This window comes from Oryx dammah, unplaced genomic scaffold (assembly GCF_014754425.2).
Source record: "Oryx dammah isolate SB20612 unplaced genomic scaffold, SCBI_Odam_1.1 HiC_scaffold_23, whole genome shotgun sequence".
In the NCBI taxonomy this organism is placed as follows: domain Eukaryota; kingdom Metazoa; phylum Chordata; class Mammalia; order Artiodactyla; family Bovidae; genus Oryx; species Oryx dammah.
The window spans coordinates 40,513,888-40,529,289 of record NW_024070207.1 but is presented as its reverse complement, the minus strand read 5'-3'; the positions used below and the strand labels follow the sequence as shown (position 1 = coordinate 40,529,289).

At 42.8% G+C, this 15,402-nt stretch overlaps 2 protein-coding genes across 2 annotated transcripts in view; both read right to left on the bottom strand.

Annotated features, from left to right (window-relative positions):
- The window catches only part of HTATSF1 (HIV-1 Tat specific factor 1), a 91,431-nt gene extending 90,970 nt beyond the window's left edge, over nucleotides 1–461 (bottom strand). The window contains exon 1 of the mRNA XM_040265280.1: nucleotides 454–461. Coding sequence (XP_040121214.1) covers nucleotides 454–461 — 8 coding nt within the window. The remainder of the gene's footprint in view (nucleotides 1–453) is intronic.
- A 6,526-nt stretch (nucleotides 462–6,987) lies between these two features.
- ADGRG4 (adhesion G protein-coupled receptor G4) overlaps nucleotides 6,988–15,402 on the bottom strand; it is a 95,522-nt gene continuing 87,107 nt past the window's right edge. The window contains 3 exon segments of the mRNA XM_040265279.1: nucleotides 6,988–7,208; nucleotides 8,105–8,230; nucleotides 12,975–13,255. Of these exon segments, the coding sequence (XP_040121213.1) occupies nucleotides 6,988–7,208; nucleotides 8,105–8,230; nucleotides 12,975–13,255 (628 nt within the window).

Genomic DNA, 15,402 nt, shown 5'->3' with positions numbered 1-15,402 from the left:
TGGGACTGGGTCCAGAGGAAGCACCTATAATGACCAACATGCAGTGCTTGGTCAGATAAACAGCTTAAAAGAAGGTCAGACCTCCGTGAAACCTTTATTTTCTCAGATTTCTGGACTCAGTCAAAAGGAGGCAGAGCAGAGAGGGATTCTTTTCTAGTTGTCACTAGCTGTGTGGCCCCTAGCTCTAATACTAGGAAAAACAGTCCCCCATCCTCAAGTGCACCCTCCGATTTTTTTAACCTGTGCAAGACTATTTATTGCAACATTTTTTTGAAATAGAAAAAGTTTGGAAACTATCATTAAGAAATCTGCTTGAAAAGTTATGGTGTAGCCATACAATGGAATGCCATGCAGTCTTAAAAGAAATAGCTCTTTATATACTGATATATTACTAAATGTAAAACAACAGCAATATCAAAAAAAAGTCAAGGTGCAGAGGAGTAGGTATATTACCTGACCATTGTGAGGGTTAAGACAAGACGGGGAGAAGACCTAGCGGAATATTTCCCGGGTGGAAGGCAGCTAGAAGCCAATCCAGCTCACTGACAGCCTTCACAACCTGATTTCTTAGGTCCACCAACTGGGGACGTCTGATCCACTATTAAGTATACCCCTCTGTCTCTACTCCTGAAAGGGCCAGTGTCTGAGGATTTGATGGAGCCTCTACACTAGGTTCTTATTCTTCCCCTATAATTGCTCTAAAGTTTTCCATTCTTCTGGGAATTGGTGGGCTGAGGGTTGTTTTTTTAATCTTTCTCGCATGAACTAGGCCTTCATCAAAATTCACTGCAACTCAGATTAATTTCCATTTCTAGTCCCATTGCTGTCCAAAACCAACTAAGCATGATGGATGAGCTGGTTAACATTTTGAAGGTGAAAACTATCTATCTATCTATCTAACCATCTATCTAGCACGTCCCCTGATCTGAGTGCCTTCCCCCTGTTAATGTAGCACATCTTTCAGGCTCGCCTCCCCCCATCTAAGTGATAGGAGGTGTGAGCAAAAGCCACCAACCCTGTTTCTATGATGAATACTAGGTTCACAGAAGTAAATGTTGAAAACTTGGGAATTTGCCAGTCCTAACTTTTTATTTAATTTGCATAATCATTTGCATAGGACTGCATACATTAAGGAAACATCTGTAGTTTTCTTATGCATTTAGATGACATGAATTTTTTCAATATTTGAAGTTACCACTTATTATTGATTTCTTTTGCATCTTTTTTCAATATTCACACCGGAGTCCTGCAACACAGGGCCCTGAATGTCATATGCCTCCCCTGTTTCTATAAATCTATGTCTGTGAGCCTGTTTCTGTTTTATAAATAAGTTCATTTACATCATATTTTAAAACTTAGTTCCATGTATGAGTGATATCATATGATATTTGTCTTTGACTTATTTCACTCAGTATCAGAATCTCTAGGTTCATCCATGTTGCTACAAGTGGTGTTATTTTGTTCCTTTTTATGGCTGAGTAATATTCCCTTGTATAGACGTACCACACCTTATTTATCCATTCCTCTGTTGATGGACATTTAGGTTGCTTCCATGTCTTGGCTATTGCAAGCAGTGCTGCTGTGAACATTGAGGTGCATGTATTTTTCAGATTATGGTTTTCTCTGGGTATATGTCCAGAAGGGGGATTGCTGGATTATATGGTAGCTCTATATTTAGTTTTATGAGAAACCTTCATTCTGTAAATTGGCTGCACCAATTTACATTCCCAGCAACAGTGTACAGGATTCCTTTTTTGCTACATTCTCCACAACATTTTGGAGAAGGCAATGGCACCCCACTCCAGTACTCTTGCCTGGAAAATCCCATGGATGGAGGAGCCTGGTGGGCTGCAGTCCATAGGGTTGCTAAGAGTCGGACACGACTGAGCAACTTGACTTTCACTTTTCACTTTCATGCATTGGAGAAGGAAATGGCAACCCACTCCAGTGTTCTTGCCTGGAGAATCCCAGGGACAGGGGAGCCTGGTGAGCTGCCGTTTATGGGGTTGCACAGAGTCGGACATGACTGAAGCGACTTAGCAGCAGCAGCAGCAGCAGGCACAACATTTATTATTTCTTTCCTTTTTTGATGTTCAATTTAAACCAATATTTAATGAAGAGCACTTACCTGTGGTATTGAGAAACAGAGTTTTGCCTTACCCAAACTGCACCCCCAAACTAGAATACCCCACTCTCAGCCTGACTAAACAGCACATCATTTCCTGCAGGGGATGCACTTCTCTTTCACCACATCCTTGCTTTAATCATTCACTCTTCCAATGTGTGTATCTTGTCTCCCCAGGTAAACAGTAAGCTGCAGGAGGTAGTGGCCTAAGTACTACATGTCTGAATCTTTCTCTTCTCGTCAGAGCTCAACGAATGCTTGGAGGTTGACTGTTGATTGAAAACAGCCTAAAGGTTCTAGAGTCTCTGTCCCATAATTACTCAAGTCCTTTTTCAAGCCAGTGTCTGCCATTTTGTGGGTCTAGGAAGAGTAAACCAAAGGATACCTGAAGGATATTTAATCAGTGTTTTCCCTACAGTCTTTCAGTGTCGTCTAATTTGCCATAAACTCATGTTTTACTAATTAGCAGGAGTAGTCATGAAACGAATCATGAACTTTTCTATAAACTGGTGTTTCTATTCTTGACAGCATGTCAGATCATTAGAGACAAGCTGCACATTCAGAACGATCGGAATCCTATTACTCCCTGAAAATAAATACAATCAGGGGGCATTTTCCAAGGTCCCAAATAGTCCCCCCAAATCAAAGCACTTCCAGAATCCATTTTATTGTTTCTGTTTAGTCACTAGGTCATGTCCAGCTCTTTTGCAACTCATGGACTGTAGCCTGCCAAGCTCCTCTGTCCATGGGATTTCCCAGGCAAGAATGCTGGAGTGGGTTGCCATTTCTTTCTCCGGGGGATCTTCCCAACCCAGGAATTGAACTCATGTTTCCTGCATTGCAGGTGGATTCTTTACTGCTGAGCCACTGGAGAAGCCCATAAATATGCATAGGTTTGCTAATTATACCCAAATCTTGTCCCTAAATCTATTTTTGAATGAAAGCGACTTAATGTTGCCAAATCAAAGACATTTTCTAACATTCAAGATATATTGTTCATCATTTATGTCAGTCCTTTCTCTCTCACTCACTCACCTTCCCTTACCAAAAAAAAAAAGTATACATAAAGCCCTATGGGGAACAATGGAGGTGAGATTTCATGAGGACATTTCATAAACAACAGGGTTGGCTCAGTCAGATATCCAGGGGCCTAAGTGCCTACCTACAATTTTTTGTTATGTGAGACGGTAGAGGGCGCACACAGGGGTCTAAGAGCTTTATACCAGTGACTAGCACCAATGTTCCAGTCTGTTTAGTCGTCAGTGTTAAATCTTGCTTAGAGGGGTTAATACAATAGCTTTAATGGGAGTAGACCTGGTGGGTTGGACCATGAGGGAGTGAGAGCTGAGTAGGTAAGAGTTACCAATATGAAGAGAAAGTGGTTAAGGTGTATCATGTTTCTCTGTGCTAGAAAATGTATAGCCCTCATCTCATTTAAGCCTCACTTCAACTCTAAGATGAATGTAATATTACTACCCCAAGCCTCACATCTAGGAATCTCCGTCACATCTCTGCCAAGAGCTGCGATATGAACTCAGCTCTGCTCTCTGCATGACCCACTGCACCATATACATTCATGAGAGTAATGGGGAACTCGGTTTATGATATTGAAACCCAAGAATTTATCTCTTTGTTCCTCATTGGAAGAGTCCAGTTACCTTTATTTATTTTCATTTATTTATTTCTTGAAGAAATAGTACACTCAGCACAAAATTCAAAAGACACAAAGAGATATAGGGTGAAAAGAAAATCTCCCTTCCTCCTTGGTTCCCAGATACCCAGTTCCCCTTCCTGAAGACTATCACTCATACTTGCTGCTTGTGTATCCTTCCAGAATGTTCATTTCTTTACTTGTTTATACCTAAGGGCAAATGTGAGCAACCTACCTTGGCTGGGAAGCCTTGGTGACAGCATTTGAGATGAGATCAAGAAGGCCACTCACTGTGCTTAGCCACAGAAAGCAAGGTAGGCAAAATTCATCCTCAGGGTCACTCCATTTCAGTGAGTCTTCTCACCTCCATCCCTCTACTGGCCTGCTTACCCTGACCTATCCTTTCCTCCCAAGGGAGAACCACTGGCTTCAGACAGCTCCTGTCCTGTTCCCTTGCTCAGAACCCTGCCTGCTGTGCCTCAGGGGCTGTCTTGGTTGAGTTCATCCCCCCTAAGGAACTGATGGGTGTCTGGATTGATGAGCCACCGTTTTCACAAAACATGTTGACATTTTAACAAAGGGCTTCAATCAAAAGAGTAACTTGAATAATGGGGATTTCAGATGCTTTGTCATGACAAGCCAACAGGATAGCATTTTTTTTCCTCGAAAGGTATGACCTTGTGACTTTTCTTCTCTCCTTCCTGCATGTGTGTCAGACCAACTGGGCACCTGGAAACTTGGGCCTCCTGAAATTGCTAGACTCCCAGTGCAGTGAGGACTCTGACCATGATCTCTTTTTCCTTTTAGGATGTGGACATGAGAGTTTTTGAAACAAAATCTCCAACTCTGTAGACAGTTCTCCCCTAATATAGGCTCATGTCTTCTCTACCAAAAGAGAGGAAACAACTATTATAATGAATAGGAGAATTATTCTAGCTTTAATATTCACTAAATGCTATCTCATTCTGCCCCTTCCAAAATAATATTTAGAATACGAAGTTGGAACAGATGGTTTTACAAATTCAACATTTTCCACAATCTGGGGGTGGGGGAAAGTGGGATTTCTGCCGAGATTTATTTATAAAATCTTGTTTGTGAATGGAATTCATTTTGATTTTCTCAGGTCATATTCTTCTCACACTATTAGACACAGCTTCACAACTCAAGGAAGAGAAACAGTTGGGATCTTCATCAAAGTAGTCTGCATTGGAAAAAAAAGAGCATTTTCAGCTGTGGCATTACAGGCTTTGCACATAGTAGCATCAAAAGAGATGTTTATCAATTGAAGGAATGAATAGAACAATTAGAAAGGAAGTAAAAGCTGTGGTGCTTTCCTCAGATAGTTTAATCTAAATCTGGGGTGAATTAATTCATTCTGACAGCATTGTTAGGCAATTACAAGTGCATCCGTTCAACCTGCATTATGACTTACAAGCTGTGTTATTCACAGTAACCCTAACCAAGGGGAGGCTAGTCATGGGCAAAGACTGGAGTCCTTCAGGAAGAGATAACATAAAATAATAGCACACCTATCTGTATCCCCTATGAAACTGATATTCTTGCTCTGAAGGTTCAGCTGTTTCTCTAAGTCTGAGAGTGCCTAGTAGTACAGAGGGTGCAAGTTTCCACTCAGTGCTAACGGAATCAAGTTTCTGGCTGCCATACGTCTGATGGCAGCAGCCAGATTGCAGTTTTAGAACCTGTGGCCCAAGAGGCTGGACATCCTGCCCCATTGGCTGAGTTACTGTCACAAATAATGAGCATCTCGGTGCTGGCTGCAGGCACTGGGCTCTCCAGGTCTATAGCTTGGTCTAACAACATTTCAGTCCAGGATGTGGTATTTACTACTGCTCTTTCAAAGAAAAACATGTCCATTTGTGTTGCATATTTGCTAATGAAACAATATCCCTCAGAGGCAGCAGGGGAGCCAGGAGTAACTCACCCTCTTAGAAAAATATTCCCCAATCAGTCACAGCTATTACCATCCAAGGAACTCCCACAATTTGGCCCCCTATATGCCATGCTTCATCAGTGCCTCCATATGAGCATGAACATATCTTCAGGTTAGCTGGCCAGAGTTTGATGGATGCTTGTGGCCAAGGAAAGATTTTCTTCATACGCACCACCAGGCGGAAATGGAGACAGAGACCCCCACACTAGTCAATGAGCCTAAACTGGAAAATCATGTTGCTTCACACGGTCCTGAAGCTGATAGGCACTTTGGAGATGGTCCATCTTGGCCCCCACTCCACCCTGCACCATGTTGAAGGTAAGGAAATGTCACTCTGAGTAGGGAAGTGATGTGCCCAAGGTCACAGAGTTAGTGGCTTAAGCCAAAGCCTTCTGACTCCACATTTGGTGCCTTTATTTTTTTTAACCCATCATACTGCTTCTAGATTGGCTGCAACTCTTGGAAATAGGACTACTGAGGAGCCAATAGAATGAAAACTACAATGGATGAGGCTGTTCCACCACCAGCACTGACATGGTGGGAGAATGACTACAGCCAGGCCACCAGAGGTATTCTGTGTGTTGACTGGAATCTACTTTGGTCTTTAAGAAAAGAAAACAACCTGCAGTACGATACAGCCGGAAGCACAGAACATGAAGTCATTATATCACCACCTTGAAGTTCTCAAGTTCTTGCTCTAGTTTGCCTTTCTCTTTACCTTAGGCTTTCAGACCAATCCTTTTGCTATACTTTCCCTCCTAACACCCAACTTCAACTCAACACCAACTCACTGTACCTAGAAACTTGGCTTCCTATGGAAGAAGGTGAGCATCTAAGAGCGACGTGCAGCACACCCTGTATTCTCAAGGGTGTGCGATGAGCAACTAGCCTGGGAGCCAGAAGACTTGAGTTCTGGCCCCTGTTCTGCTGCTGGTAGGCTGAGTGGCTGTCCATAAAGCATAGTCCTTTTCCTGCTTAAGGTCCCTCATCTGTAAAATAGGGGCTTGCACTGAGCAGCATATAAGGTGCCCTTGGATTTTAACAGTGTGTGATGATCATTTGCAACTACCCATGAATGATTTGTTTACCTCCAGTCTTCTCTCCTCCGTTAATCTAACCACCCACTGCACTGTACACACTACGTTCAGTATGTGCTTCTATGCAGTTTCTCAGCCCAGAGTGAGCCTGGGTGTACACATGGACCTGTGCATGTCGTCTTGAGGAAGAATCATTTCCCAAGACCGCATCTGTGGCCTCACACTAATTCAGTGTCTCTGGAATGTGAGTGTAGTTAGCACAGCCTTTTCTGTCACCATCTGAGGAGCTTGTTTCTCTAGGAGTGCCTTGGGCAGAGCCTAAAGATTTCACAAAGAAACTAGCTGTAGTTGACTTGACTGATGATGTCAACAAGTTGTGCACAAAGGTTTTCCTCAGTCTTTCCTGTTTCTGCCTGACACTGAGCCCACACCAGTTGCTGCCATCTGAAACGACACCCCAAACAGTTAAAAATAGAAAACTCATCAAATTGTAGTCTTCAAATGGGTAGATTATACCTCAAGAATCCTCTTAAAAATATAAAGCTCAAGGTACAGACTGTTCACTCTGGGTACCTCAAAGAGCGAAAAGTAAGTCTGAACCATAATGTGTAGTACAGGCAGAGCCAATTCACTTACCAAGGATGCCTCTTTCCCTAGAGCCCAGTACAGGAACCAGCAGGTTACTGACATGCCCAGCAAAAAGGAACAGGATCTCTGTGCTGCTTATAGAATCTTCTAGTTCAAGCTCCACCTTCCCTAAAGGCAATAAACTGAGCTTTGCATGGAGACTGAGAGAAGCTACCTAAATGGGATGGAAGAGCCTTTGGATGTGTAAAAAACTGGTTTGCCTGGACTGGAGCTCTTTTCAGTGGCAACACCAGAGTCCACTACATCTCTCACTGTGCAGGAAGGACCTTTGGTGCATCTGGGCAGCCCACCAGCCATCTTAGGGAGGCTGACAAGCTCCCTCCTCCTCTACCATCACTCCTTGTTTCCCACATCTGGCTATGGGCCAGAAAGCCCCTGGGACCCAGTGCCTGGAACACAGTAGGCACTCAATCAATGTTCTTTTAATTGAATTGAGACTCAAGTGACAGCAAGGACAAGCAGTCCAAGGAATTTAGGCCAAAGGTGAAGCCTCACTAAGTTAAAATATGGCCCAAATCACATCCTTCACCTGACTTCATTCATCTCCACACAAAAGTACAAATCATTTTCCTGGCAAGGAAACAGCCTCTGTTTGATGCTAACACTGTATGAACTCAAGTCAGGAGGCCAGTTAACCTCATCAGTTTGGAAAAGTTGCAAAAATCAAAACTTTACCCCAAACGGCATCTTACCAGAAGTGTTATCCAGTCGCAACCACCCATAACAGAAAAGCAGCTGCCACTGCTTCCGCACATGCTCCTTCATTGCACAGTGGAACACAAAAATGAGGAACCCGAAGTCAGGAGAAGAAGGTCAGTCTCTTTCAGCTTCTTTCACTCCGGGTCACCAGTGCCTAGACTCAAGCCTACTCTTGCCACCATCAATACTCCTAAGGAAACCCAAGGCTATTACTAGTTTTCTGAGGTCACCTTTCTAGCTCCCTCCCAGTGGCAGTGATAATAAGAAAGTGTATCAAGATTTCACATCAACCATAGTTTTCCTCCTGGGCTACTATCCATTCTAGAGCTTGAGAGGTCAGATGTGCAGTGAGAAGCAGCCTCTGAGATGGCTTTCAATGTAGCCCAGACCCTGGCATTCACATCCTTATATAGTCTCCTCCCATATTGTACCAACAGAATAAAATATGGCAGAAGTGATGGCACGTCATTTGCAAGATTAGATTATAAAAGACATTGTACAATCTCTCTCTCTCTGGCTCCTTGTCTTTCTCTCCCTACCCACCTTGCCCCCACCCTCAGAGCTGATTAGAAGCTACAATGGTAATCATATTACAATATATAATGGGTAAAATGGAGTATAAGCTTTAAAACTTGTGAATCACTATATTGTACACCCATAACTTAAATAACATTGTACAGCAACATTACTTCAATTTAAAAAAAAAGAGAAGGGACTTCCCTGGTGGTCCAGTGGTTAAGACTCTGTGCTTCCAATGCAGGGGCCATGGGTTCAACCTCTGGTTGGGGAACTAAGTCCCCACGTGCCACATGGCCCAAAATTAAGTAAATAAATAAATATATGCAACTTAAAAATTTTTAAATAAATAAAAATAAAAACCATAAAGGCTTCCCTGGTGGTCCAGTGGTTAAGAATCCACCTTGCAATGCCGGGGACACTGGTTCAGCCCCTGATCTGGAAACATTCCACGTGCCAAGGAGCAACTAAGCTTGTCATGTGCCACAACTAAATGAAGCCCGTGCACCTAAAGCCCATGCTCTGCAACAAGAGTTGTTGTTTAGTTGCTAAGTCATGTCCTACTCATTCACAACCCCATGGACTGTATCCCGCCAGGCTCCTCTGTCCATGGGATTCTCCAGGCAAGAATACTGGAGGGGGGTGCCATTCTCTTCTTCAGGGCATCTTTCTGACCCAGGGATCAAACCTGATCAATCCCTGATCTCCTGTATTGCACACAGATTCTTTACCGCTGAGCCACCAGGGAAGCAACAAGAGAAGTCACCTCAATGAGAAGCCTGTACACCGCAACTAGAGAGAGTAGCTCCTGCTCACCACAACTACAGAAAGCTTGCACAGCAATGAAGACCCAGTGCGGCCATAAATAAATAAAAATAAAAAAGAAAGAAAGAAAAAAGGGACATTAAATGGTCTGCTTCATGGAGTGGGGAGCTTTCTGTCTCTAGGAAGCTTCAGGTGGAGGCTTACTGTTACTTGATGGGAAGATCTGGCTTCCCAAGCCCCAGCCCTGAGACTCTCTGATTTCATGTGGGAGGCAGCAATCTGGAGGCTAAACAGAATGAGAAATCTCACTACCTCCCCTGAAGGGTTTATCTCCATTTGTAACCGAACCACTGTGGTGAGGAAGCCAGCAGCACTCGCTCTTTGGCTAAACAGCGACCATCTGGAAGGTAGTCCAGCAACTTGAGAGCACACCCCAGTCTCGGTCTCAGGGCAGTTAAAACTCCTTCAGCTTCAGCAGGAATAAGGAGGCCACAGTAATAAAGCAGCCCCTCTTACTGCTCTGATTTCTTGCACGGAGTTTAGCTAGTTCTCAGAATTAAAGGTTATTCTGTGAATTGCAATGAGCTGCGTGCCAGCTCTCCCTCTCTGCCTGACAGCCTCCCTTTTTCTTTCCAATAACAGATTGATCTGCTTACTCACTAGCACATAGCCATGAGGGAAGATGGCAGGTTTTTGCCACCTGTATTTTTATTTGTGCATCCCTCCTTCAGAAATAGCTCATCAAGAGCATCATTTTTTCACACCTGACCACAGGGCAACCCCCTTCAGCCAAACTTGCAAACTTGCCATCTGTCTTTTTAAATGGCTAATTTGTTCATGTGTTTCATTGCATTCTTGTTTTGAATGTTTGGGACGTGTACGTGCGTGTGTATGTCTATGGAACTTGAGTTTGAAACTCCGAGATCCGAAAACCCCCTCTCTGCATGATGGCACATTCTATCTTGCAGGCTGGACTAGGAACTAGGAAGGCTTGGTGATTGACATAAAGCCTATCTGACAGACAGAGACAGCCTGGCTCTGTTGATGCTGGATCTGTGGGGCTTTGGTTTTCGTCCTCAGGAGATATCTCCCTGGATTCTGCATGTACCCATCCAGGCTTCCCATTTAGAGATGACTCTCTCCTTCCAGTGTGAGAATGGACCACGTGCTGTTTTGCAAACACCCCTCCCCTGCTTTTAGCTCTAAACTTCTTTGCTTTCTGATTCTTTCGTCAGCTTTTGCTTTAATCCCTGTTTCCATAAGGTTGAGTGTGTTTCTCCTCAGAGCTCGTGTGCCTGAGAGAAGCCTGGAGTTAACTGCTTAGGAAGCAATCCACACAGGCGTTTGGTTCTGAATCCACCTCCGTACACAGTCTAGAGCAAGGCACTTTCGTTCTCAAAGCATCATGCTGCTGAGACCGGGGTATCTCAGTGGAGGCCAGGTAAAGTCAGGAAGTAAAATGAAGAACCATCGCCAGGGCCTCCCTCGGATATGACCAAGTGCTGGCGGCCTCAAAGGAAGCCATGTGACAGTGGTGTGCAGCACTTTTAAAAACTCTGTCCCCACTGCCAGAAGGAATAAAGACAGCATGCAGACAAAAACAACACATTTTGTGTCTCTTTATATTCCAATCAGGATTGGCTATATAAGGGACATCCCTGGTAGTCCAGTGGTTAAGACTCCACACTTCAATGCAGGGTGCATGGGTTCGATTCCTGGTCAGGTAACTAAGATCCTGCATGCCACTCGGTGTGGCCAGAAAGTAAAAACTTTTTTAAAAAGAATTGGCTGGTTGGTGGAATCCAGTGGAACAGAAAGTTTCTTTCTTTTTTTCTTAAAGATTTTTTTGATGTAGACCATTTTTAAAGTCTTTATTGAATTTGTTGCAGCATTGCTTCAGTATTGCTTTTTGGGGTTTTTTGGCCATGAGGTATGTGGGATCTTAGCTCCCTGATCAAGGATGCAAGCAGCACACCCTGCATTAAAGGTGAAGTCTTAACCACTGGACTGCCAGGGAAGTCCCAAAAAGTTTAAGTTGATACACCTCATTGCTCTAAAATGAGATGGTTTCTTGAATCACAGGACTTGCAGTAAAAGAGTATACCTTATTCTGAATTGTTCCCCCACCCCCTGAAGCACCTTGTAAATGACTGGCCTAAAGTAACTGCAGAGCAATTCACATTTCCCAAGTTTCCTCAGCGGTTAACAACCACAAGGATAAAGGATTCTGAGGTTTTTAAAACGCCAAATTTGAAACAAAGTTTAACGTTTTTTCCCCAGCAGCATTTCTCAGAGCTTGTAGATGCCAAGGTACATTGTGCCATTTCAAGAGTGAGGGAGGTACTTTTCTGCATTCCCCAAAGTTCTTTGACCATAGTACTCTTTCTTGCTGAGCACCCTATGGGATCACCAGCTGCCTTCACTCTAGTAAAAGGGTTAAGAGCAATAAAGTGAAAGTGAAGTCGCTCAGTCATGTCCGACTCTTTGCGACCCCATGGACTGTAGCCTATCAGGCTCCTCCGTCCATGGGATTTTCCAGGCAAGAGTCCTGGAGTAGATTGCCATTTCCTTCTCCAGGGGATCTTCCCAACCCAGGAATCGAACCCGGGTCTCCCACATTGCAGGCAGAAGCTTTACTGTCTGAGCCACCAGGGAAGCCCATAAGAGCAATAAAGGAGGCCCTAACACAGTGGACTTCCCAGGTCGATTCACAGCCTGCCCCCGTAGCCCAAATGAACTGAGCCAATCTTGAGGATAATAGTGTGTGGTAGAGTTTGAGACACCCAGGATTATTCTGTGTGCCTCTTCTTGCCAAAAATTTTAACCAGGCAACGTCAGATTAAAACAAACAGCAGCAATTACTTGGAGGTGTGTTAACCAGAGCCCTAGCTTTTACTTTTCATGGCATCCTTGGTCTTCCATTTAATTTTTTCAGCAATCTTTTGCTCCTTTCACCAGAAAGTAGAGTGAAGGGCTATAAAGTCATTAATTTAGGATCAGCTAATTCAACCAGCTGTGGTAACTTTTTCAAGATTGGTTTGTAGCAAAACCAAGATCAGACCTTGGCTTCTTGCCAGGACCCACTGCTCTTTGCTCTCCATCTTCAATCCTCTATGGCTCTAGAACTTCCTAACCAGGTTCCTTCCCACAATATGAGGATATCTGATGCAGCCAGAGTCTATAGGGTCAACAGTTCAACGTTTCCACTGCTCAGTAATTTCTATGTTCAACAGGATTTGAATCTGTACACTTAGGAGCATGATGTATCGATGCAATGAATACTGTAGGAAGTATTGCCAATTAGTGTTCCATAGAGACATGGCCAACTAGCTGGAGCTGAGTTAGCTATCTGGGTTTCTGTCTACATCCCTGAGTAAGAGAGAGAGGGCTCATTTAATGAAGCCCTAACATCTAGCCAATGTTTCTAATGGCTTCCTGTCAGTCACTGACAAGAGAGGCCTCTTGGATTATTTTTTCCTCCTTTGAAAAAATACTGAAGACTAAAGGTAAGATTTTCTAAAGCAGTAAGAGCTTTGATGGAGGTCTAGCTTGAGCCACACAAGGTACAGAGAAACAAGTTACTTTGCAAAATGTTAAAAATGGCAAAAAGATATAAGAAAAGGATCCTCACAGGTCCCTAGGCTAAAAAGGCCAACTCCCAGGTGAGACCACGTAAGAAGGTCAGGCCAGTTGTGCCTTTGAGGTCTTGTAGAATCATCTTCCATCAAGTCTTCTGGCTTTGGGATTTCATGGAGTTCAGTTGAGTAAGAACAGTGCAGAACATGAAGAGATTCATGAAAAATATGAGGCAAAAATAAGCCCCCACTGAGATGTAGAAGATAGGATCATCTTTAATCCAACAGCTGGAAGAGACCAAGTAGAGAAGCCCGTTGTGAGGTAGAGAAACATAAACTGCTACTTATTTTATTGGAGTATAGCTGATTTTCAATGTTGCATTAGTTTCTGCTGTACATCAAAGTGAATCAGTTATATAGACACATATATTCACCCTTTTTTAGATTCTTTTCCCATATAGGCCATTACAGTGTATTGAGTAGAGTTCCCTGTGCTATACAGTAGGTTCTTATTAGTTATTTATTTTATACATAGTAGTGTGTATATGTCAACACACACAATTTATCCCTCCCCCTCTTTCCCTCCTGGTAACCATAAGTTTGTTTTCTACATCTGTGACTCTGTTTGTTTTTAAACTGCTATTTTTAAATGAGACTCTGAAGATCACTGAGTCAGTTTCATTTCACGTGAGAACACCTGTAAACCAACCCAAAAGAGTTCACTCATGCTCACTGGGGGCAGAGCTGAGACCAGAACTCCAGTCTCCTGAGCCTCAGTCCAGGGTTTTTCCCAGCTTCAATTTGGAATTCCTAGAGGACAGTTCTGCCTACGGATGCAGAAACTTCTCAGTCCAGTTCCCTAGGAGGCTATTTTCTTCCTCAACAGCAGAAAATGAAATTATATATTTTCCCCCAATGTGGCTTACACCTGAGTTTTTATTTGCAGGATAGATTCTGCTTTGCATGATAAATATCACAGTGAAAGGACATAGGTAATGACTGGCTTTTCAGAATGTTATATCAAACAGTAATGAGATCATCAGAGGTAATGAAAATGCAACAAAAACAGGACAGCTCTAACTGTATTACTTTCAAATATGATGTTTATTTTTGACCTCCCACCACAGCTAGAGATTTAGACTTCAAAAGGCAACTCTGGCCACTGGATTGATTAATGGCTCTACAGTTTCTATTAAAGAAGAAATATGTAGTAATTTATATGAACAGATACTTCATCTCATAATATGCCAGTTACTATAGACGTTATCTCTGATTTTTTTTTTTAATTTTACTTTACAATACTGTATTGGTTTTGCTATACATCAACATGAATCCGCCACAGGTGTACATGAGTTCCCAATCCTGATATCTCTGATTTTTTAACATAGACAAGCTTTACTAGTATAACTGTGTGTCAACTTAGCTGAGACTTCTTTTCCAGAACCAGGAAAATCCCCTGTGGTCATATTGTTCACGTTGGTATGGTTACTTTCATATACAAGTGCCTTTTGTGTGTTTGTGTGGGTGGGATGGGATTCAGGGTGAGGGATGCATTTAATTCTCCCAGTAGAATCTAATACTAAGGGTTCCCCAGGCTTGTGGTTGCCAGTGGGGATGGGGATGGGAAAGGGATGGATTGGGAATTTGAGATTAGCAAATGCAAACTGTTACATATATGTGTAACTGAATCACTTTGCTGTATACCAGAAACTAACACAACACTATAAATCAACTAGACTGGATAAAATAGATTTTTAAAATAGATTTAGATTTAATAAATATTGTTACTGCATTCCTGTATGTGCTTATTTGCCAATCTGAAGTGCAATGAATTGGGCATTTATTGCAAAATGTCTGTAGCTTATAATAATAAAAATGTTCGACCTTGTGGTAAAAAAAACAACAACCCAGAACTTAAGGTTCCCCAAATATCATCTTCAACCTTGAAAAAGGCTATAAAGTGATGTGAAGTCGCTCAGTCATGTCTGGCTCTTTGCGACCCTGTGGACTGTAGCCTACCAGGTTCCTCCATGCATGGGATTTTCCAGGCAAGAATACTGGAGTGGGTTGCCATTTCCTTCTCCAGATCTTCCTGACCGGGGATTGAATCCAGGTCTCCCGCATTGTAGGCAGACGCTTTACCATCTGAGCCACCAGGGAAAGCTATAGAAAACTCTTTATAAAAGGTAGCACTATATGTTTGCATAGAGAATCATCTCCATGACATATTAAGTACAAAGCAGTGTATATCTACTATTTGGGTGATAAAGTGTGCAGGAGAATATCTACACAAATTTGATTGTTGGTAATGAGAGTTTCATAGAGGGATGAAACTGGGGAGCTGGGCTTTGAGAGTGGACTTTACTTTTCATCCTCTACCCTTTTGTACATTTGAATTTTATACCGTTGGGCATGTACTATTTCTTCAAAATACA